This window comes from Ornithorhynchus anatinus, chromosome 10, assembly GCF_004115215.2.
Source record: "Ornithorhynchus anatinus isolate Pmale09 chromosome 10, mOrnAna1.pri.v4, whole genome shotgun sequence".
Lineage (NCBI taxonomy): Eukaryota > Metazoa > Chordata > Mammalia > Monotremata > Ornithorhynchidae > Ornithorhynchus > Ornithorhynchus anatinus.
The window spans coordinates 56,340,479-56,364,034 of NC_041737.1; the positions used below are offsets into that span (position 1 = coordinate 56,340,479).

General features: G+C 56.1%; 1 protein-coding gene and 1 non-coding gene across 2 annotated transcripts; one reads left to right on the forward strand and one right to left on the reverse strand.

The window, feature by feature from the left end:
• Positions 1–3,899: 3,899 nt before the first annotated feature.
• KRT80 (keratin 80) lies at positions 3,900–22,374 on the reverse strand. The gene is made up of 9 exons (XM_029073195.2): positions 21,907–22,374; positions 18,298–18,506; positions 12,418–12,478; positions 11,331–11,426; positions 8,382–8,546; positions 7,283–7,408; positions 6,383–6,603; positions 5,281–5,336; positions 3,900–5,167 (listed from the first exon to the last, which is right to left on the reverse strand). The coding sequence occupies exons 1-9, from the start codon at positions 22,327–22,329 to the stop codon at positions 5,037–5,039; spliced, it is 1,488 nt and encodes a 495-aa protein (XP_028929028.1). The 5' UTR covers positions 22,330–22,374; the 3' UTR covers positions 3,900–5,036.
• On the forward strand, positions 11,804–11,941 carry LOC114814834. The gene has a single exon (XR_003762631.1). It is a non-coding gene; the product is annotated as a small nucleolar RNA SNORA7 (small nucleolar RNA).
• Positions 22,375–23,556: the final 1,182 nt, after the last annotated feature.

The following is a 23,556-nucleotide window of genomic DNA, read 5'->3' on the forward strand; positions in this document are numbered from 1 at the left end:
GCGCTGGGGTAGACACAGGGGAATCGGATTCTCCCACGTCACAGTCTTCATCCCCATTTAACAGATGAGGGAACTGAGGCACAGAGAAGTGAAGTGACTTGCCCACGGTCACACAGCTGACAAGTGGCAGAGCTGGGATTCGAACTCATGACCTCGGACTCCAAAGCCCGTGCTCTTTCCACTGAGCCACGCTGCTTCTGGTCATCAGCAGTGGAGCTCATAGGCCAGGCTCCTCCTCCCCCGCGTCCTCTCTCAACCCTGAAAAGAAGTGGCCTGTCTCCCGGGAGGTGGGGAATCCAGGAAGCAGCAAGTTTATCCTGTAAAACCGCCAAGATCGCACAGATGGGAGGAAACCGGAAGATGGGGAAGGAAATGTGGGCGATGGGCGGGCAAAGGGGGAGATGGGTGATGCAAAGGACAATATAGGCAGGAGATCCGGAGCTGGGAGTCAGGAGTTCTCGTTTCAGCACTTCATTCAATTGTAGTAATTGAGCTCACTGTGTGCAGAGCACTGTACTAAGCGCTTGGGAGAGGACGATACGACAATAAGCAGACACATTCCCTCCCCATCATGAGCTTACAGTCTAGAGATTGCTTGCTCTGTGATCTTTAATAGTCCCTTAATCTCTCTGTGCCTCATTTTTCTCCTGTAAAATGGAGATAAGGTATGGATTTGTCCTTTTATATTGGGAGCTCCTGTGGAGCAGGGACTATGTCCGATCTAATAATCTCAAATCTACCCAGCGTTTAGCACAGTCTTTGATTCACAGTAAGGCTCTACTAAATACCATTATTATAGTAATAATAATGATGGTATATGTTAAGAGCTTACTATGTGCCAAGCACTGTTCTAAGCGCTGATTACCGGGAGGGTCCGTGATCCTGATCCCAAATCTATTAAATTGGCTTGACCCGAACCCTAATTTGACCTAACTGGTCCAATGCCTAGCCCTAAACCGACCCCTCCTCGAATTCTCCCCCTCGCAAAGCCCAAATCTTGGGCCTAAACCGCACAGACCTCTTTTGGGGGGGGGGGGAGAGTCAGGGTCTCGGGGGGAGAGGGGAGTTGGGTGGGGGGAAAGGGGAGACTGTGCCTTATGACATCAGAAGGAACACCCACCCACTCATTCCTGCCCATCGTGTTGAATCACCAGCTTGAGCACTTTTTGCACTAGGATGCCCCGGTTGTGTTGTTTTACCGGAAGGATGGGGATGGGGGTGGGCAAGGAGGAGGGGGAGAGAGAAGAAGGGGAAGGGAGGAGGTCAAGGAGGACGCCAAACCCCAGGGCGGGATCTCCAAGCACTTTAGGAGGCTACGAATTCCTCGATTTACCCAAGCGTCTCCCCCGTGGGCCGGCTTGGGGCCACGGGGAGGTCAGCCTTGGTCAGCTCGCCCAGGACTGACCAGCCCAGCCACCTCCCCATCCTATTTCTCCTCGGTTCCCGGTAGAAAGAGGAGGAGGAGGAGGAGGAGGAGGAGGGGGACTCGGGGAAGGGGCCTGCTCCCAGAGAAAGGCTAATGGCTTGTCTGCAGGGGGCTGCTACAGGAGACCCCCAACCCCGACCCCGCAGGTTACTAAGAGAATGCAGTAGTCGTGGGTAGCTGATTCTTGGGTGGGCTGTCATCTCCCTCCACCCCCGTGGTTCACCATCTCTGGGCTGGGGGTTGGGGGCTGGGGATGGGCCTGGCCGTCCAAGACCAGAGATCCCACAGCCGGGGGGGAGGGGACAGGGCCAACAGGACGAGGTATTACCTTCTCCGAAAGGAATGTGGTTGGGCCAGTCCTCACTCACCTTCCTCCTCCTCCTCGCGTGGGGGAAATGAGTCCCCTCCCACTCCCTCTTCCTTTCCCCTCCCGCCTCGCTTTCCTGGCCTGGGTCAGGTCATCTCAGACATCCCCCTGCCCCTAGCTAGGAACCTCTCCCAGCCCATACCAGGCTCTCTCTGCCAACTATTTAACCCTCCCTGGGGTAATACTCTCTCCCCTCTTCAAAGCCGTATTGAAAGCCCATCTCCTCCAAGAGGCCTTCCCAGACTAAGCCCCACTTTTCCTCATCTCCCACTCTCTTCTGCATCCCCCGACTTGCTCCCTTTGCTCTCCCCCCTCCCCCCGCCCCAGCCCCGCAGCACTAATGTAAATATCTCTAATTTTATTTATTTGTACTGATTTCTGTCTCCCCCCACCTCTAGACTCTAAACTCGTTGTGGGCAGGGAATGTCACCGTTTACGGTCGTATCGTGATTTCCCGAGCGTTCAGTGTGGCGCTCTGAACACAGTAAGCGCTCAATAGATGCGACTGAGTGCATGAATAAGAACAATACTAATTGTGGTGTTTGTTAAGTACTTCTGTGCCAAGCATTGTGCTAAGCACCGGGGTAGCTACAATAAAATCAGACCCAATCCCTACCCCACAGAGGGCTCACAGTCTAAGGGGGAGGGAGTAAAATCAGCTAATCAATTGTATATATTGGGCACCTACTGTATGCTGAGCACTGTACTAAGCACTTGGGAGAAGAGTACAATATAACAGAGTTGGTAGACATGTTCCCTGTCCACAAGGAGAAAAGCTATTACAGCCCCATTTTACAGATGAGCAAACGGAGGCCCAGAGAAGTTAAGTGATTTACTCAAAGTCACACAGTAAGCAAGTGGCAGATCTAGGATTAGAACCTTTGACTACCAAACCCACGATCGTTCCACTGAGCCTCACAGCTTCTTTCCCTCTAACTCCGACCTTTCCCCAGGGCCCAGTGGAGACCCTCCCCCCACGGCATGATTGCCAGGAGGGGGTGAAGGCTCGGTTCCTGAAAGAAGGCTCACTGAGACCCCAGGCTGTTTTGGCGGACACATCTCAACTTTATTGACCGAAAGTAATCGAGGTCCTTTTGGGAGCTGGTGTAGATGCTATACAGAAACAGTGACCCCCCTCCAGCTGCTCCATGCAGGGACCCCCTCTTTTAGGGAGGACAATAAGTTAAAAGCCATATAAGTTATGAAAAATATATATATATATCATATATATGTATATAAGTATCTCATTTACTGATGCTTTATTTCTGCCCCAAACACCAATAAATAGCCCCAAACAGCAGCAAACACCCCTAGAGAGACCCCTGGCCGACAGCCAACTCCACCTCCACAGAGACTCCCCTTTCCCCCCCATCCCCCACTTTTGTGAGAAGTAGTGGGGAAGTGCTTGATCCTCAGTGACCCCATAGGCCAGAAGGACAAATTACAACTTGGCAGAAAATAATAATAATAATAATAATTAATAATAATAATAATAGTATTTGTTAAGCACTTACAATGTGCCAAGCACTGTACTAAGCACCGGGATAGGTACGATATGATCAGGGACAGTCCCTGTCCCACATGGGGCTCACAGTCTAAGGGAGAAGGAAAACGGGTATTGAATCCCCATTTTACAGATGAGGAAACTCAGGCACAGAGAAGTTTAGCGACTTGCCCAAGGTCACCCAGCAGGCAAGCGGCAGAGCCGGGATTAGAATCCAGATCATTTGATTCCCAGGTCTGTCCTTTTTCTCACTAGGCTGCTTCTCTAAGAGAAGGGGAAAGAGGTGGAGTGGTTTTACCTTAGGGGTGCGGGGTGGGGGGGAAGGTGGGGTCTCGGGGTGAAAGTTTGGGGGAACCATCGGGGAGATGGTTGCCCTCTGGGGGAGGGGGTGCAGTTCCAGGGTTTGGACAGGCTCAGGGGGCAGCTAAGACAGGCAGAGGGGTGCCATGATCCCAACACCCGGTCTTCAGCTGCTACCTTCATAGTCCAGTGGGCCGGGGGGCTGGGGGTCTAGGGGATTGGGGGTCTGGGCGTGGAAAAGCTCGCCCCAGGGAGAAAGACTCGGTATAATGGGGGCAGGTTGATAGGGTTGGTGGGGGGGGGGAGGGGGAGGGCCCGAGGATATTTGTCTTGAAAGGAAACCAAAGCAGAAGTTGTGGGAAACAGGAATCCTGAAAATTGGAATTCTTGGAAAATTAGAATTCCCGGGAAATGGGAATCCCAACCCTGCCGTAGCCTCTGTCGACAGCCCGGTTCTGTGCAAATACTCTTGGGGGGAGGGGGGAGGGGTTGGAGTCGTGGCGGTGAGTGTGGGGAAGGGGAAGGGTATGGAGATGGGGGAGAATTGGGGGGGGCTAGTGGTGGGGGTGTGGTGTGTGTGTTTGTGTGTGCGTGCACTGATGATGGCAAGAAAATGGAGCTGGGGTTGTGGGGAGAGCAAACAGACCAATTCCACAGTCCCCACAAAGGTGCCTCATAGGTAACTGCAGGGGTAGGAGGCAGTTTGGGGGCAGGGGGAGCAGAGTGGGAAATTCTTGCCTTCTGCTGGATGTGTGACTTGGACAGGTCCCTTGCCCTCTCTGGACCCCCAAGAAGCAGGCCCAGCTCTCCTTCCGTCCCTGGCCAGAAGGTGTTTAATACTGTCTGGTACACGGGGCCCGGCGGAGAGGAGGGGGTTCAGGTTGGTCCCCAAATATGGAAGGTTTGACCCCACACACATGCGGCCTCCACCGTGGGTCAGTGGCAGGACGGGACTCCGGCTTTCTCTGGCCTCGAGCCTTTCGCTCCCACCCTGCCGTAGCCCGGGTCGACCTCTGGCCAGAGCCTCACCCGCTCTTGCCCTGGGTCTCTCTCTCAGTCCTGCTGGGAGAAAATCACATTTCCACTAGGAGTCACCACGAGTGAGGTTCCGGTGGCTGATCTGCGGGCCTGAGGGGGTGGGCCTCACCCCAACTGGTCTCACATTGTAGACACACCGTGGGGACGGGCAATTAACAGTGAACTCTATCCCTGTGTGTGGGTTGAGGGGCGCCGGGGAGCCCGCACCCTATCCGTCAGCCAGGGTCCCCGTCCACGGCCTCTCCCCTCATCCCCAGAGGCGTCGAAGATCCAGCCTGCGGGCCCTTGGGGGAAACCAAAGAGATAGAGAGGGGCCGCCGTGGGCCTCGGCTTCTGAGTCTATCCCGGATCCTTCCCGCTGCTCAGGCGGGGCCGGGCACAGGCCCGGGTCCCGGGCCGCCTTACTGAGTGGCCTCGGACTCCTGGGAGAGCAGCTTCTCGGTCAGCTCGGTGATCTTGATGACCGGTCCCTTCTTCTCACACTTCTTCTTGCAGGACAGAGACTGGGAGGGGCCTAAGGGGGTGGCTTTGGCTGGGGGCGGGAAACGGGAGGTGGGATGTTGGGGAGTCTCAGTCTGCCCCCACCTCCCTCCCCCAGGCCCCCAGCCCAAAGCCCGCCCCGTTAACGCCACAGCAGTGACTTACCGGGCCTGTTCCTGGACTGGACGGTGCTGACCACGGCTGAGGAGGGACAGTCCATTCTGGAGGGAGGGAGGGAAGGGAAGTCAAGCTCTTTTTTTTTTTTAATGGTATCTGTCAAGTGCTTACTCTGCCGGGCACTGTACTGAGTGCTGGGGTTGGACACAGTCCCTGTTCTGTGGGCTTTGGTACTGGGAGGATGATATCGCTGGGTTCCATTCCTGACTTGGCTGCTGTGTGACTCCTGGTTGATTCCTTACCTTCTCTGTTCCTTGCTTCCTCCATTTAAATGCAAAGAAGATTCCTTTCAGCTTCCCCAACACCCCGAGACCTTCTGGCCAGACTTTGGATTGTGAGGGGGGTTGGGAAGCTGGAGGAGAGGGGATGAGCATTAACCCTTTCAGGGACTTTTGTAAGCAAAGCAGCCTTCAGCCCACCCTGCAGAGCAATATGGGTCCCATTCGGGCTCATTAAATAATTCGCCTGCTAGATCTGCTCTGACCCAACCCCCGCTTTTTTCTTTTTTTGTCTTAATGCTTTTTGTTAAGCACTTACTACGCGCCAGGCACTGTACTGAATACAGGGGTCGGTACAAGAGAATCAGGTTGGACACAGTCCATGCCCCTGGCGGGGCTCACAGTTTTAATCTCCATTTTACAGCTGAGGAAACTGAGGCATAGAGAAAGTAAGCGACACGCCCAAGGTCACACCACAGATAAATGGTGGAAGGAGGATTAGAACTCAAGTCCTCTGACTTCCGGATCTGGGCTGTTTGAATCTCCGGCGCCTGGCCTGCAGGGCAATGGGGTCCCATTCTGGTTTATTAAATAATTCAGCTGCCAGATCTGGTCTGGCTCTTCTCCGACCTGCCTAGATCCTGTCCCTCCCCTTGCCTACTACTCTATCCCACACTTGGCTCGGGACGGGACGAGGGGTTCATCTTTTCCGGGGCATCAACTCCCCGAGTCTGTGGTAACCCCAAAGGTGAGACAGGGGAGATTCGGTTTTATTTAAGGCCCGCTGCCTGATTTCTTTAGACCTGGCACGTGGGCCGGGGTCCCTCGCCTTAGCGGAGTTTCAGATTGCAGGACCCTCTTCCTTCACCCACCTGCTCTCCTCGCCCTCGACCAGCTTGCGGTAGGTGGCGATCTCGATGTCCAGGGCAAGTTTGACGTTCATCAGCTCCTGATAGTCCCGCAGCTGGAGCGCCATGTCCTGCTTGGCCTTGTGCAGGGCGGCCTCCAGTTGCAGCAGTTTGGCCTTGGCGTCCTGAAAGGCCACGTTGCCCTGCTCCTCGGCCTCCTTGATGCTCTCCTCCAGGTGCAAGCACTGAGGGCAGACGGATGGCGGGGTTAGGGGGTGTCAGGGAGGGGAGCGGGCCGGGCCACAATGGGAAACCAACTCCAACTGTCGCATGTGGGATGTCAGAAAGGACTTCCAGGCGGGTGGGGTGGAAATCACCTCCACCGCACCCCCATCCTCGGCTCTCGACAGACCCCGTCACACCCCGACCGCTGACGCGAGAGAAGCAGTGCGGCCTAGTGGGAAGAGCCCGGGTCTGGGGGTCGGAGGACCTGGCTTCTAATCCCGCTAGCTGTGTGACCTTGGGGAAGTCACTTAACTTCTCTATACCTCAGTTTCCTCAACGGCAAAATGCGGGTTCAATACCTGTTCTCCCTCCTACTCTGACTGTGAGTCCCATGTGGGACCGGATTATCTCGTGTCCAACCTAACCTGCCCCAGCACTTATAACGGTGTTTGACACGTAGTAAGTGTTTAACAAAATACCATTTTTTTTTTCTTTTAAAAAGGGCAAAGCTTGGAACTTATTGATGGGAGCAACCTACTTTCTCATCCCTTCCTCCTACCCAGACGGGGGGCCCGTCTGGATGGAGTTTGTCCACCCTTGGGTCCGACTCCATCCCCAGGTGTGCCCCCCACCCCCCCCCGGTTTCATCCGTGACCTGTACGGAGGCTGGGGCCTGACTGGGATGGGGACGGTACTCACGTGACTCTTGAGCGAGAGTTTCTGGGAGCGCAGTTTCTGGATCTGAATGTTCAAGTCGGAGATCTCACTCCGGCTGGCCTGGAGGCTGTTCCCGCATTCGGCCGACCGAGCCTGGCGCTCCTCCAGCTGCGGAAGGAGGGGCCCGGGTGAGGCCAGGGCTGAGGGCCGGAAGCAGGGAGGGAAGATCTCCCCGGCCACCTCCTCCCCCTCTCTGGCCACCACCGGTACCCCCGGGATGGTGTGTGCCGGGGGTGTCATTGGCATCTCCTCTTTAATTCCCCATCTGTTTTCACACCTTCCCCTCTCTCTCCATCCCTCTTGGGTTGAAAAACCCAGGGCCACGATTCTAATTCCTGCTCCGCCATTTGCCTGTTGTGTGACCTTGGGTGAGTCACTTGACTTCTCTGTGCCTCAGTTACCTCGTCTTTCATTCGGTCGTATTTATTGAGTACCTACTGTGTGCGGAGCATTGTACGAAGTGCTTGGAGTAGAAGGGGGATGAAATACTTGTTTGCCCTCCAATTTAAACTGTGAAGCCCGTGTGGGATAGGGACTGTATCCAACCTGTGTTCATCCCCAGTACTTAGTGCTTAGTACTTGGTGCAGAGAAGCAGCATGGCTTAGTGGATACAGCACGGGCCTAGGGGGTCAGAAAGACCTAGGTTCTAATCCTGACTCCGCCACTTTTCTGTTAAGTGATCTAGGGCAAGTCACTTCACTTCTCTATGCTTCATTTACCTCATCTGTAAAATGGGGATTAAGACTGTGAGCCCTATGTAGGACAGGGACCGTGTCCTATCCGATTAACTTATATCTACCCCAGTGCTTAGTTCAGGGCCTGGCAAGTGCTTAACGAATACCACAATGATTATTATGATTATTAATAATAACAATAAGAACTTTCCTAATCCTGCCTTGCTTCTTTCCCCTGCTCTTCCAGGTGCCCACAGCCCCCTACCCATTGGTCCCTAGTGCCCACCCGGCCTCCACACGGCCCGGGTTTGCCAGCCCTTCCCCATCTCCATCTCCATCCCCTAGCATTTCCCCGATGCCCGCCCCTCGGTGCCGCCCACCCGGTGCCCACGCCCAGTGGCCGTACCCTGTTCCTGGAATAGGCCTCAGCCTCCTCCAGGCTCTTGGCTGCGATGGCATCGTACTGGGCCTTCACCTCTTCCACGATACCGTTCAGGTTGACATGGCACCGGCTGTCCATCCCTACTGTCACCGAGACGTCCTTGACTTCCGCCATCAGGTTCTGGAGCTCCTGGGGACGGGGCAGACGGGATTGAGCTATGGGTTGTGGGAAGGAGAAGCAGCTTCCCAAGGACTCCTGGGTCCCGTGTCCAAGTCCCCCCTCTCCTCCCTCCAACAAGGCCCTCGGGTCTCAGTCGCTCCATCTGAGCAACGGGGTCCAAGGAATTCCCACCTGTGTATTTTTTCCCAGCACTAGTACGGTCCTCTCGATTAATCAGTGGTATTTATTGAGCACTTACTGTGTGCAGAGCACTGTACTAAGTGCTTGGGAGGACAACATAACAGTTGGGAGATATGTTCCCTGCCCACAACGAGCTTGTAGTCTGTGCACCAGTAAGCGCTTGATAAATGTTATTACCACTATTACTGTGCAGAGTGGGAGGGAAGTGATGGGGAGAGGGTCTGGGAAGCCTGTCCCAGAGGCGGGGAAGAGTCCTTTTATTATAGGCCCGCTGCCCAATTTCTCCGAGACCCATTGCCTGATTTCCATTAAACTCACTGGCCGATTTTGTTCGGAGAACTGCCTGATACTTTTAAGGACCTGCAGTCTCTCCTGACCCACATGGAGGAAGGAGAGAAGGGGCAGGGGACTTGGGCAGGAACCACTGGGTGCAGAAGGGAAGGGGGTCTTCGTTCCCATAGTGGATAGAGCACGGGCCTGGGAGTCAGAAAGTCATGGATTCTAATACCGGTTCCGCCACTTGTGGGCTGTGTGACCTTGGGCAAGTCACTTAACTTCTCTGTGCCTCAGTTACCTCATCTGTAAAATAGGGATTGAGACTGTGAGCCCCACATGGGGCAGGGACTGTGTCCAACGTGATCCGCTCGTAACCACCCTAGTGCTTAATACAGTGCCTGGCATATCGTAAGCGCTTGACAAATATACCGCAGTTATTATTATTATTATTATTCCCCCACCACCTGCCCGTCACCTATCTGTCCTGAGGGGGTGGCATAGATCGGCTTGGGGCAGGTGTGGAGGGACGGGGTGTGATGAGGGGAGAGGGCACCCCCATGCCGACTTGTACAGCCGGGCTCCATGGACGGGTGAGTCAGTTGGGCACCGGGCCCCGGTTGGCAGCGGGGGAGGGGGCGCGGTCAGGTGGGGACCCACGGCGGCGGCCGACGGGGCACGCGGCCCGGGGTGCCAAAGTCAACAGGTGCCGTGGCGTGGCCCATGGGTGGGAAAGGGGCGTGGGAGGAGCCCGTTGGGAACATGGGGTACCGGTGAAGGCGCCAAAAGGGGAGGGTGGAAACTTGGGAACATGGGGCACGGTGGGGGTGGCGAATGGAGCAGGGGGAGAGGTAAGGTGAGGAGGCAATAAATACAGTTGAATGAATGGCATCTCTCCTTGGGAGCGGCACACCCTAGAATTCTGGTTCCTAATCTTACAACTCTGGATTGCCCAGTTTGGGGTGACCCCGATCCCCAACTCCAGCCCCACAGACGGAACTCTGCCTCTCTTCCCCCCCCCCCTTTCCACTTCTCTCTCCACCCCAATTAATTCATCAATCAATCAGTGGTATTTATCGCTTACTGTGTGCGGAGCATTGTACTAAGCACTTGGGAGAGTACGATAGTGTTGGAAGACCTGGTCCCTGCACACAAAGAGCTTACAGTCTACAGACACGGTCCTGGGAGTCAGAGGGACTTGGGTTCTAATCCCGGCTCCGCCGCTTGTCTGCTGTGTGACCTGGGGCAAGTCCCTTCACTTCTCTGGGCCTCGGTTCCCTCATCTGTAAAGTGAGGATGAAGACTGGGCGTCCCAGGTGGGACAGAGACTGTGTCCAACCTGATTAGCTCGTATCTAGAACAGTAGAACAGTACTTTGCACATAGTAATTGCTTAACAAATATTATAAAAAGACTCCCTCTCGCTCCCTCAGTGACATTTATCCAGTGTTTATTTTGTGCAGAGCACTCTACTAAGGGCTTGGAGAGTACGATCTAATAGAGTTGGTAGACATGATACCTTCCTTCAGTGGTATTTATTGAGTGCTTACTGTGTGCAGAACACTGTATTAAGCACTTGGGAGAGTGCAATAGAAAAACAATTCCTGCCCTCATGGACTTTCAGTTTAGAATTTCTCTCTCTCTCTATATACATATATCTCTTCCTCCAGATGAGTCTTCGCACGATCTATACTCCGCTCCCGGCCCCTCTGCCTAAATGGACAGAGTGAATTATGCCTTAGAAGGAATTATTCCTCAGCAGGAGTGGGCATTTCCCAAGGAGCATAACCTGTCCAGGAGTTGTATTTACTTCAGTGTGACCGGGCCCCTCTTCCCTGGGGTAGACCTTCCCTCCTTCCCGACTCCTTCACCCCATCGACCCTTCTAGTGGCTCCAGGAACGTCCCCTACCCCAGCTCACGTCTTTCCCATGTCTCTGTCACATCCCTCCTTCCTCCACCCAGGCACATAATAATAATAATAACTAGTATTTGCTAAGCATTTACTATGTGCCAAGCACCGTACCAAGCGCCGGGGTGTATTCAAGCAATTCGAGTAGGACACAGTCCTTGTCCCACATGAGGCTCACTGTTTTTGTCCCCGTTTTACGGATGAGGTAACCGAGGCTCAGAGAAGTGACGCGACTTGCCCACTTAGAAGACACGTGGTGGACCCAGGATTAGAAACCATGACCGTCTGACTCCCAGGCCTGTGCTTTATCTACTCTGCCATTCCAAAAGTCTCTGGGGTGCAGGGACTTTGGGGGATTGGCGGGGCTCTCCACGAGGTCAGGAGTGGGGTGGAGTCAGTGAGGGCCGGGCCTCGCCCCCACGGATACTCACCTGCTGATACACGTTTTTCATCAGCTCCACGAAGCTCTGAAGGCCCTGCAGCTTGGTCTCCAGCTCAGTTCTCCGTAGACATTCAGCATCCAGGTCCTGGGGGCACAAAGGGGCACACGGGGCGTGGGGGTGAGTGGGTGGGAGTGACGGGGGGGGCGTTGGGGGCCAGGTTGGAGATCCAAGTCTGTCAGTCAATCGTATTGATTGAGCTCTTACTGTGTTCGGAGCACTGTACTAAAAGCTGGGAGAGTACAATATAACAGACACTTTCCCAAAGGAGAGGTTGGGGGCTGCGGGGTGGCTTTAGTGCATCTTACTCTTCCAGGTGCTTAGTACTGTGTTAGGCACAAAGTGAGTGCTCAGTAAATACCACTGGCCCTGTGTCTCACTATTTCTCCCTGTCTCTAGTTCTCTCCATCTGATCAATCAGTCAATCCATCGGGGGTATTTATTGAGCCCTTACAGTGTGCAGACCCCTCTCGGGGTCACACGTGGAGAGTTTCCAGTACTCTACCAGTCTCGGCTATGGGAGGGAGAGTCAAGCAGAGGCCTACCCATTCCATTCCTAGCTTGGGCAGTGGCTAGCTAATGGAAGGCGATCCGCTACAAGTCAAAACTCACCCATGCTGGGCAGCAGCGGCACGGGGAAGAGTCGAGGGCGGAGACTCGGGTTTACTGCGCGGAAGACGGCAGTGGTAAACCACTTCCGTATTTTTGCCCAAAAAACTCTACGGATATACTAGCAGAAAGTTGGCAGGTGGAGAGCGGGGAGTTCTGGGAGAGATGTGTCCGTGGTGTTGCTGTGGGTCGGAAACGACTCGACGGCATAAGACGGGACAGAGTGCAGAACACTGTAGTGAGCACTTGGGAGAGTGCAATAGAATAGAATTGGTAGATCCGTTCCCTGCCCACAAAGAGGAGTACAGTCTAGCGGCAGACGGACATTAATATAAATAAATAATCAGCCTTACGAATACTTGCTGGCTCACGTGCCGGAGGGAGGCAGGATGGAAATGAGGCAGCGGGCCAAAAAGGCATTTAGTGTGCCGCAAGACCTCAGCCCCAGGAGGAAGTTTCAGGTGATTACCTTTTTCAGCTGAACGAAGGTAAACTCCATGTCCGTCCTCTTCGCGATCTCTTCTTCGTACCTGAGAGGGCCGGAGGCAGAGCCCGAGGCAGAGAGGGGAGAGACGACACACACAGAGACTGGATCAGAGACCGGGTCGGAGGGAGAAGAATTAGAGATAGAGTGAGAGACGCATAGAGACTGAGGTAGTCAGAGACAGAATGGGAGGGACTGAGAGACTGATGGTCAGAGATAGCCACAGTGACACCCCGAAACAGAGACATAGAGAGTAACAGAGACAGTCGGGCACACTGAGAAAGTCCCAGAGACCCATAGAGTGGAGAGAGACAGAGACCCACAGAGTGAGAAAGACAGAGACAGTCAGAAAGCTCTCTTTCCCCACGCCCAGGTGAGTCGGGTGGGGGACTTAAAATGGGGAAGAGGGGAAGGGGAGGCATGGTGGAGATTTAGAGTTCAAGAACCTTTAGGGGGTCATTCCATCAGTCCCCCTGCATCCACACTCTCCTTTACTCGGCCCAGCCGGGAGAGACTCTCCTTTCCATCCCCTGTTCCAGTTTCAGGGGGCTGGTTGGGTTGCCCCCCCCCCCCCCCGAGAGAGCCGTTCTGATCTCCCAGTTCATCTCCCCACCCCGAGGTTACGGTAGCTGGGCTTGAAGAAGAGGAGGCTGACTACAAGAGGCACTCCTCTTTCCCAACCTGGTCAGTGAGACGGGTCAAAATGCTCTTGAATTTCTCCCGACCGATGGGATGGACGTTCCTCTTCAATTTGGAACATGACAGCCCCTCATGGATGTATTATAGAGGATCCCACTGCTTATAGAATTGATTTTTATAAAGGGTATTTACTGATGAGTCGGGGTGGGGTGTGAGGGGGAGGGAGTCCTGCACAAGCTAAAAAGCTGCAGCTCTGTTTCATGGATTCTCCTTGCCAGGCCCAGCCTTCGCTAAAATCGGGTGTACGGAGCCTAGGGCCACTCAGACCCACTACGTGGCTTGTATGTGAGTGGGCCCGTCCTCAGGAGGCAGCTTAGAGGAATTGAGGTTCTCGTAATTGCCAAGTGGGTGGTCAGGACGAACAAGCAGCGTAGCCTAGTGGAAAGGGGCCTGGGAGTCAGAGGACCTGGGTTCTAATCCCGGCTCTGCCACTAGTCTTCGGTGTGACCTTGGGCATTTCACTTCTCTGGGCCCCAGATCCCTCATCTGCAAAATGAAGATTCAATACCTGTCCTCCCTTTCCTTTAGACTGTGAGCTCCAAGTGGGACCTGATTAACTTGTATATTCCCCAACCCTTAGTACAGTGCTTGGCACATAGTAAGCAGTTAACAAATACCATTATCATTATTACAAGGAATTTCTGCTCCCCAAATTGTACAGCACCAGGCCACGGGCACAAGTTCAAAGACAATATAAGGAAACTTTTCTTCACCCAGTAGGATCACCTGCATAGGGAATCTTTTCCCCCAGCAGAGTTTGGATGGACTCTTGGATGGGGGTCTGTGTTGGGCCCCTGGGGAGAGTTGGGGATGGAGAGGGGAGAGTCAGGGGTGGGGGAGGGTCTGTGCTGGGTCACTGGGAAGAGTTTGGGATGAAGAGGGGAGGGTCGGGGGTGTTGAACTCTCTGCTGGGTCACCGGGGAGAGTTTGAGCTGAAGAGGAGAGAGTTGGGGGAGTTGGTTGGTCTGTGCTGGGTCACTGGGGAAAGTTTGGGATGAAGAGGGGAGAGTCAGAGGGATTGGAGGGTCTGTGCTGGGTCACTGGGGGAAAGTCAGGGTGGAGAGGGGAGAGTCGGGGGTGTCGGATAGGCTGTGCTGGGTCATAGAGGGAAAGTCAGGGTGGTCTGTGCTCCCCTGCCTCCGAGGAACGCCCGACTTCCCCCATCCCCCAGTGGTTCCTGGATGCCACAGTCCCCACCCATCAGCCACCCAGGGCCCAGTCCCCACCCGCCCTTGCCTGCCGGGGCCATCACCCTCTTACGCTGACATCATCCTGGCCAACATGCCCGTCGGTCCCGGGTACGGAACGCGCCCAGGCATGGAACTGGCCCCACCTCCTCCTCTGGGCCCGGGCTCTGGGGTGGGGAGATGGTCGGGGGGAGTGGGCAAGACCCACGTGGGGGCTCCAGAACCACCTCCCCTCCCTTCCTGGGCTGGAGGACCCAAGGCACTCTCCCCCTCCCCACCAGCCCTCACTAAACCTCTCCCAGCGATCACTTCCCTGTGAGGTCAGTGGCACCGCCACTTCATCCAGTGTCATCTGCCAACCCAGCCCGCGGCCCAGGGCTCGGAAGAAACCAGGCAGGGGCCCAGATGAAATGCAACAGCAGAGTCACGGGACACTCTCTGCCTTGCAACTCTGTCCTCTCTGCATGGGCAGAGGGGGCGGGTATTCCAGAGTCGGGTGGGGAAAGGGCCAGTCTGTGTTAGAGTGGAAGTTCCTTGTCGACAGGCATAGCGCGGGAGTCTTGCCTCTGTTGTACTCTCCCAAAGGTTGGTACATTGCCCCGCACTCGACAGCGCTTGGGCAATATCACTGCTGTTGTTGTTTCTCTGCTGGGACAAGGGATCCAGGGAGTGGGAGAAGAGAAGGCGGGGAGCCTTGGGAATGGGGCTGATTCCGATTGAGCTGTGGAAAGAGGTGGGGCGAACCCTGCAGCGGGAACCCAGTGCCGCCTGGGGAACTGGGCACCTCCTTCCTGGAACTTTTTTCAACCTGCAGGATGCCAGTTGGAGGAGGGGGTTGGCGGGGGTCGGGGGGAGGTGATAAGGAGGCAGGGGGTTGGATACGATGACTCCCTCGGGCCTGAGCTACTGGTGGAAGGTGTCACTTCCAGCCTCTACCTATAGGCTGGCTGGTCCTTGGCCGCACCCTTCCACTAGACCTGAGCAGCCCATCAGACGCTCTCCAGTCCCAGATTCAGCCTTCCCGGCAACCCCCGCCAGCTAGGGAGGGGCAAAGGGAGCCGTGGAGGAGGAGGGAGGGGACAGGGACGGAGGGGAGGAAGGAACTGGGGGCCCACCAGGCTTTGCCAGGAACCTTCGCTCGTTTGGCCACTTGGAAACTAGACTGCGAGCCAAAGGGAAAGCAGGCAGCGGGCCCCAAAGAAATTTATATGGCGGCCCGTGAACGGGACAGGGGAAGCAGGAAGGGGGTCCCATCCTGGCCATCCCTCTGTTTCCTGACCGGAAACTAGCAGGCCTCCGAGCAGACAGGAGCTGGGTTTGGTTGTCCCGGCCTGGCACCCTTGCCCGAAACCAGACCGGCTCCCTCTGCGCCCGCTCCCTCCCAGAGTTCGGGGTGACCTCATCAGGGCCGGGAAGGGATGGATTAGCGGATCCTCGCTCCAGGCCGCCTCTCCGGACCCGGCCTCCTCCCCGCACCATCCCCTGGTGGACCCGGAAGCTCGGCACGACTTGCCTTCGGCTTCTCCCTCCAGGCCGCTGGCACCGGGGCCCGGTGATGCCCCCAGAGGGTGGACTTGCAGCCTGGCCTCCATGAGCCCCCTCCCTCCCCTTGCCTCTCCCCATCCCCACTTGCACCCAGGGCCCTGCCGATTCAGTGCTCGGGCTGCTCACCCCCTGAGATGCCACCTGCCGGGTACCACCCTGGGCTTTGGGAAGGGGGTCCTGCCCTCTGGATCTCCAAGTTCTTGAAAATTAACCAGTGGGTCTGGTGGATACTGGTGGGCTTAGTGGAAATCAGGCAGTGGGCCCGGCGGAAGCCAGGAGACCAGATAAAATGGAAATCGGGCAGCGGGCCTAAAAAAACGCAGCCTCCCCTGAGGAGCTGGTAGGATGATGGTGAAAGTGGAGGAGGAGGGGGTTGGGGAAGAAGAGGATGCACCTGACTCAGTTTACCAGGCAGCAGTAAAGCTGCACGGCTGACAACCTCCGTCCTCTCAACCGGTAATAGTAATTACACTATTTGTTTAGCGCTTACTATGTGCCAAGCGCTGTACTAAACGCTGGCTTAGACACAAGATAATCAGGTTGGACACAGTCCCTGTCCGCATGAGGCTCCCAGTCTAAGTGAGAGGGAGTAGGATTTAATCCCCATTTTCAGATGAGGAAATTGAGACCCAGAAAAGTTAAGTGACTCAGGTCATACAGCAGACAGGTGGCCGAGTCAGGATTAGAACTCAGGTCCTATGATTCCCAGGCCTGTATTCTACCCACTAGGCCACACTGCTTGATATGGGTCACCATTTAATAATGATGGTATTTGTTGAGCGCCTAATAATAACGTTGGTATTCGTTAAGCGCTTACTATGTGCAGAGCACTGTTCTAAGCGCTGGGGTAGATACAGGGTCATCAGGTTGTCCCATGTGAGGCTCACAGTTAACCCCCATTTTACAGATGAGGTAACTGAGGCCCAGAGAAGTGAAGTGACTCGCCCACAGTCACACAGCTGACAAGTGGCAGAGCCGGGAGTCGAACTCATGACCTCTGACTCCGAAGCCCAGGCTCTTTTCCACTGAGCCACGCTGCTTTCCCTACTATGTGCCTACTATGTGCCAAGCACTGTTAGCCCCGATGAGACAACCTGATGCTGCGAATCAGGCAGGGAGAGGGGCCCCCATGGACTAGATTGTAATCTAGAGGACCGTCAGCTCCTTGGGTTAAGAATTGTGTCTACCGACTCTATCGTACGCTCAGTACAGTGCTCAGCACAGTGGGAAGCTCCTTGGCCTCGTGGATAGAGCACAGTCCTGGGCGTCCAAAGAACCTGGGTTCTGATCTCGGCTCCTCCTCTCGTCTGCCGTGGGAACTCGAGCGTGTCACTTCGCCCGATATGCCTCAGTTACCTCATCTGTAAAATGGGGATTAAGACGGTGAGCTCCATATGGGACATGGACTGTGTCCAACCCGATTAGCTGGTATCTTCTATGGAGCTTAGAGCAGTTCCTGGCACAGGGTGAACGCTTAAAACATACCATCAAAAAAGAAAAGAAAAGAAGCGCTCAATAAATGCTTCTGATTGATTGATTGACTGATTACCCTAAGCATCAGCGTGGTTCAAAAACCCGTCTGCGCCTGGGGATTTTCAACCCTCCCAGAGCCAGGCTCAAATCCCCACACGGGGGTTGGTTCCAGGAGCCGCCCAGCTCAGTGGGGAAGAGAGGAGAGCAGAACCGGCCCTTCCCGGCTCCCGGCTGCGGATTAAAGTCCCCAGCGGGGCCAGTCCTCCCTCACCAGGCCTTGCACCCCGGAGAGAGGGAGTCAGACAGGGCGGGAGAGGAAATTACAGCAAGGGAGATTTAGGTTAGACTCAAGGAAGAACTCCAGATGGGGAGGGTTGGAGTGGCCCCGACCCAGACCCTCCCCACTGGGCCCCTCCACCCTTCCCGGAGGCCTAGCTGATCCCCTCGCCCTGACCCCGGCCACTGTCGCTTTATTTTTAATGGTATTGGTTAAGTGCTTACTATGTGCCAGGACTGTGCTAAGCACTGGGGTAGGTACAAGCTAATCAAATGGGACACAGTCCATGTCCCACATGGGACTCACGGTTTTAACTCTCATTTTGTGGATGAGGAAACCGATGCCCAGGGAAGTGAAGTACTTGCCCAGGGTCACACAGCAGTCGAGTTGCGGAGCTGGGATCAGAACCCAGGTCTTTTCGGTCCCAGGCCCGGGTTCTTTCCACTAGGTCATGCTGCTTCTCAAATAATGATAATAATAATAACTGTGGAATTGGTTAAGCGCTTGCTGTGTGCCAGGCACTATAGTAAGCGCTGGGGTGGGTACGAGCAAATTAGGTTGGACGCGGTCCCTGTCCCACATGGGGCTCACGGTCTTAATCCCCATTTTACAGGAGAGGTAACTTAGCCCTCGGGGATGCGGGACCCCCCGATTCCGTGCCCACGGGCAATCCGGGGGGCCCACCTGATGCGGTATTCGTCCACGCTCCCCAGCACCTGCTGCAGCTCGGCCTCCAGTCGGCCCCTCTCCTGGCTGACATCGGCCAGCTCCGTCTGCAGCCGGGTGGTGTAGGCCTCGTAGATGTTGGAGCAGTTGATCGGGCCTGACTCCTGTTCCTTGAGGAAGGCCCAGCGTGTTTCCAGGAGCTGGTTCCGCTGCTCCAGGTACTGCACCTGCAAGTGGGGGGAGGAAGGGTGCGGGTGGGTATGTCAGGGAGAGGCGCTTTGTCCCGGGGGAGGGTCCCCGCTCAAGCCCTCCCCCACAGATCCCCACCAGGCTTTCCACCGAAGGTCCACGGGCCTGAAGAAAGCAGGTACCGGGGTATTGAAAATAAGGCCCTAGGCCTAAACGATAATAACAATAATAATTATGGTATTTGTTCAGGGCTCCCTATGTGCCAAGCACTGTTCTAAACACCGGGGTAGATAAAAGCTACATATGTATTATTCTATCTATTTTATTAATGACGCGCATATACCTATAATTCTATTAATTTATTTTGATGCTATTGATGCCTGTCTGCTTGTTTTGTTTTGTTGTCTGTCTCCCCCCTTCTAGACTGTGAGCCCGTCGTTGGATAGGGCTTGTCTCTATCTGTTGCCCAGTTATACTTTCTAAGCGCTTTGTACAGTGCTTTGCACACAGTAAACGCTCAATGAATACGATTGAATGAAGTCCCTGTCCCACAGGGGGCTCACAGTCTCAGTCCCCATTTTACAGATGAGGGAACTGAGGCACAGAGAAGTTAAGTGACTTGCCTAAAGTCACACCAGGCAGTGGGCCTCAAGCCAACCGTGAGCAGGGACTAATGGAAATCAGGCAGCGAGGCTCTAAGAAATGAGGCAGTAGGGTTATTGGAAATCCTAAAAGAAACCAGGAAACAGACCAGGCAATTGGCCTATAAAAACCAGGCCGTTTTGGAAGAAAGTGAATCTCCACTATTTTCCCTCTCTGTTTCTCTGGAGCTGTCTCAGCAGATGGGGAACTTTCTTTCACTCTCTCTCGTCCTAGATCTCACCTAAATCCCACCGGCTGCAGAACCAGTCCTCTGATGCAGCCCTTTTGCCATAGTTTACCACCAGCTGGGCGGATGAGAGAGTCTCCCGGACACAAGAGATTTCCCCTAATCTCCCCCCTCATCCCCGACCCAATCTAGACTCAGTTAGGGGCCTGGCTACCTGTTCGCAACATGTCCCCCGCCCCGTCCTGCCCCCCTCTTCTTGGCCGGCCCGGACGACGGCCAGTTCCAACTTCGGCTCCCTCCCGGTCCCTGCCCTCTTCCTGATCTGGACTGGATCGGACAAATTGCCTCACATGCCCAGCCCCGAGGGGAACAGAACCACTGTCCTCCCCTGCCCCCGGTCTGACCTTCATCCCTCCCGCTACAGCGGAAGCCTTTTATTGCAGCCCCAGTAGTGGAGGGGCAGAGGGGCAGGTGACCCCTGTGTTCGCATTCTCCTCTCCATAGCCTGGCGTGGGGTGCGTGTCAAAGGTGGGGAGAGACGGAGCGAAGCGGGAGGTCTCAGACCGCACCAGCAACCAGAGGCCAGCCCCTGCCCTCCACGCCTTCCCCCCACCCCCTAGCACCGTGCCAGACACAAAAGGCCTCGGAGGGCAGCTAATCCGGGGAGAGGAACCGGCTTCCCCACCGCCACGGCCGCCGGCTCTGGGCCGAGCGCACCCAGAAATGGCCCGCACCCAGAAATGGCCCATCTACCCCTCCGGACCCGCCCCCTCCCCCAGGAAGCCTTCCCCGATGGGTCTCTACCCGGGCCGTCCCCGTCGCCTACAGAAGGCAGCTGTCTGACCATCTGCCCGAATGTCTGGTGGCTGTTCCTGGAGACCTAAGTTGGCCTCTGCCTCTGTCCCAGGGGCTTTGTTCCTCCTTGTTTGTGTGTGTGTCTGCGTGCCTGTGTGTAGGCATGTGGGGGGGTAGAAACCTGTGACATAAACCCATTTCAGGCCATTCTAGTCTCAGAGGAGTCCGTGGGCAATTAGAGATCCTTAGTCCTCTCCTGGGGGGTCAGTGACCTTGAGCTTGCCGTTTCCTCGGGCCAGAAGCCCTGCCCCTTCATGAAGGTCATCCCGTCCGTCCTCCAGTCTCCAAGTTATTCTCTCAGGTCTCTCAGGAAGATTTTCCCGTCTCCCCGACGGGGCCGCCTCCTTGTCTCCAACTCTGACAGTTAGGCCGTCCGCCTGGAGTCCCACCACAATCCCTGACACCACAGCTGAAACCTCAAATCCAGAGCCGTCCCTCACCCTTCTCTTCTTCTGGCCAAACCATCCCAGTCCCTTCAGGCTTCCCCTCCTCCTGCCCGCTCTCTATCCGCGGGACCCCTCCCCTCCCCACGGCGCTCCTGGCCACGAAGGTGTGACAGTCTTGCCCGCTGTCAACTCCGTCCTGTGGCAGAACCCCATCCAGACAGAACCCCTGGGTTGGGGGCCATCTATGACCTGTGACCCGTTCTGGACCCGCATGGGAGAGACCAGGAGGCTTCCAACTGGCCAGTTGATCCAGTCCGGCCCCTTGCCTCTGGACCAAGAATGCTCGAATGGTCCAGGCTTCCTGGACCCGAGAGAGGGACCCCATCCCTCTCTCCCCCCTTTACCTTCCCCCGCACCCCGGGGTTCCCCATCAGGGCAGGACGCCTTACACACATCCCATCTCCATGGCGACAGTATGGGGTGTTATCAGCGCGGGCATCGAGGGGAGAGGGTGGAGGGAAGGGTGAGGGAGAAATGACATCGTTGAGTGAGATCCTTTTAAGGGATTAAGCAGGGTTTGGAAAGGAGGAGGAGAGCTGTGTAGAGACCTGCCCCGGGTACGATGCTGGCGGTTTGAGGAGTAACAAACCCCAAACTCCTGGGTCTCCTGGAGTGGCCCGGGGGGAGGGGGAGGGGCGACCCCCCAGAGGCTAGCCTTCTCCCTGGGCCCATGCCCACTGGGGAGAAGGGGTCCATTCAGGCACACGTAGTGCCGGCCCTTGCAGCCAGACTCCTCTCTCCGGTATAGCCCTCATTCCTTTCCCCTGACACCTGGCAGTCTGTCCCCCACTGTCCCCCTGAGGCCCCGGCTTCTTCTCCTCCCTCCCCGGGAAGAGTTCCACCCTCAGGGGCCGGGGGTGGCATGGGGGAGGGTGGCTGTGGGAGGCAGCTAGGCAAAGCCAAGCATCCCCAGTGAATGCCAGGCAGAGGAAGGAGAGGATCTGGGGAAGCCAGAGGTAGATGAGAAAGGGTTTGACTTCCTTTCTCTCCCTTCCATCTCTCCTGCCGCCTCAGGGAGTCCCCCTGCTTCTTCAGAGCCCCTCTTTTTGAAGAGCCTTTTGTCCCTTTATGCTTCTGTCTGGACCCCAGCGAGTTTTCCCTCCTGGGCCCTGATTGCCCCGCACCGGTACCTGGATTGCCTGACCCAGAGGGGGGACTCACCCTTCTGACCCTGAACCCGGGCCCTCAGACACCAGAGAACCAGGGTAAAGAGCAGAGGGCATGGCCCCTCTGCCCAGTCAACCCAGGCCCGCGTCCCTTCCCCAGAACCAGCGCCTCCCGACCCCGATCCTGGCCTTCCCCCCTTACCTTCCCAATCAGAGAGACAAACTTATCGTTGAGGGTTTTCATCTCCTCCCTCTCCCGGGCCTTCTGCTGCTGGATGGCCGGGTCCACCTTAATGTCCAGGGGCAGCAGCAGGCAGGGGTCGACGGTCACTTTGCAGAAGGAATGGGGAGCGTCTCCTCCGGTGAAGCTGCAGGAGCTGAAGCCAGCCTCCCCGCTCATCCTCCACCCCAGGCCGGATGGCCCGCAGCCGCTGAGGCTGCTGAAGGACTGTGGGAGGCCGGCCATGGCTCGGGGATGGCGGGGCGGGAGGGGAGGGGTCGGGGAAGGGGGAGACGGGGATGACCGGAGAGAGGTGGCACCGGGGACGGCGATGATTCCCCGTCTCCCCTGCGCTTGGTCTGGATAATGACTTACAAACACCTGTCTCACACTGCTCATTACCATCCCCGGCGAGGGTGGGGCCCTGATCTAGACCAACCTGTTAGATGCTATGCCTCTCCTCCGCCCCCCCCACCCCAACCCTAGCCTCTCGCCTTCCTTCTCCTCACCCCCGCCCTCTCCGCCCTCCCCCTCCTGACCGCACCACGGGTGGGAGAGCCCCGCATGCTCGAGACCAGACAGTCACGCACATGCTCGGCCAGGGGCGGGAGGAGGGCGCGGAGGAGGAAGGGGTTGGCGGAGGGAGAGGAGGAGGGAGGAGAGGCGAAACGAGGAAAGGGGCGGAGAGAGAGCGCCCGGGGCAGCCGACAGCTATCGCTGCACATAGCTGAGGGGTGACACACGCACATACTTCTGGAAAATGATGAGGGCCAAGCGGGCCCTGCTCCTCGGAGGAGGCCCGACGCGGGAAGCCGAGGGCCCGCTGGGAGGTTCTGGATTCGACAGGGGGACGTCACCCTCTGGGGGCTCCCCGGGTGTGGCGAGGGGGGAAACGTGGGGACCGACTACCAACTCTGTTCCGTTCTACTCTCCCAGGCGCTTCGTTGGGTGCTCTGCGCACGGTCAACGCTCCATGAATGCGATCGATGGATCGATTGAGGCCTAGTTCCGTTCACCCAGCTACCGTTCGCGCTTCCATAACTTATCACCTAGAATTGACCGTTCTGATTGAGCCCCTCCGGTCGGCAGAGCACTGTCCCGAGCGCTCGGGAGAATGCGGGAGAGGGAGAAGATGCGATCCCTTTGGGAGCTTACGGTCCAGCTCCATATATCCCTCACCCCCCATTCTCCACCCCTCCCAGCTCCTCGAGGACGGGGATTGGGTCTACCAACTCTCTTGTACTGTACTCTCCCTCAGCTCCAGAGCACTTACGTACCTATCTGTAATGAATTTATATTATTTTGTATTAATGTCTGTCTCCCCCACTAGCCTGTAAGCTCACTGTGGGCAGGGAATGGGTCTTCCAACTCCCTATATATAATATCGTATTCTCCCAAGCGCTCAATACTGTATTCCGCTCGCGGTTATCGCTCAGTACCTACCGCTGATGGATTGATTGACATCAGCCCCTGGAACTCGGGAAAGGAGCCTTGGCAGGAGGTGGGAACTTTGGCAGCTGTGCCCATGTGTTCACATGGTGTAACTTCCCAATTATATCGCTCCCCCCCTTGCCCCCTCACCAACTCGCAGTCCAGAAACCTCTGGACACAACAATCCAAATCCAACCACTC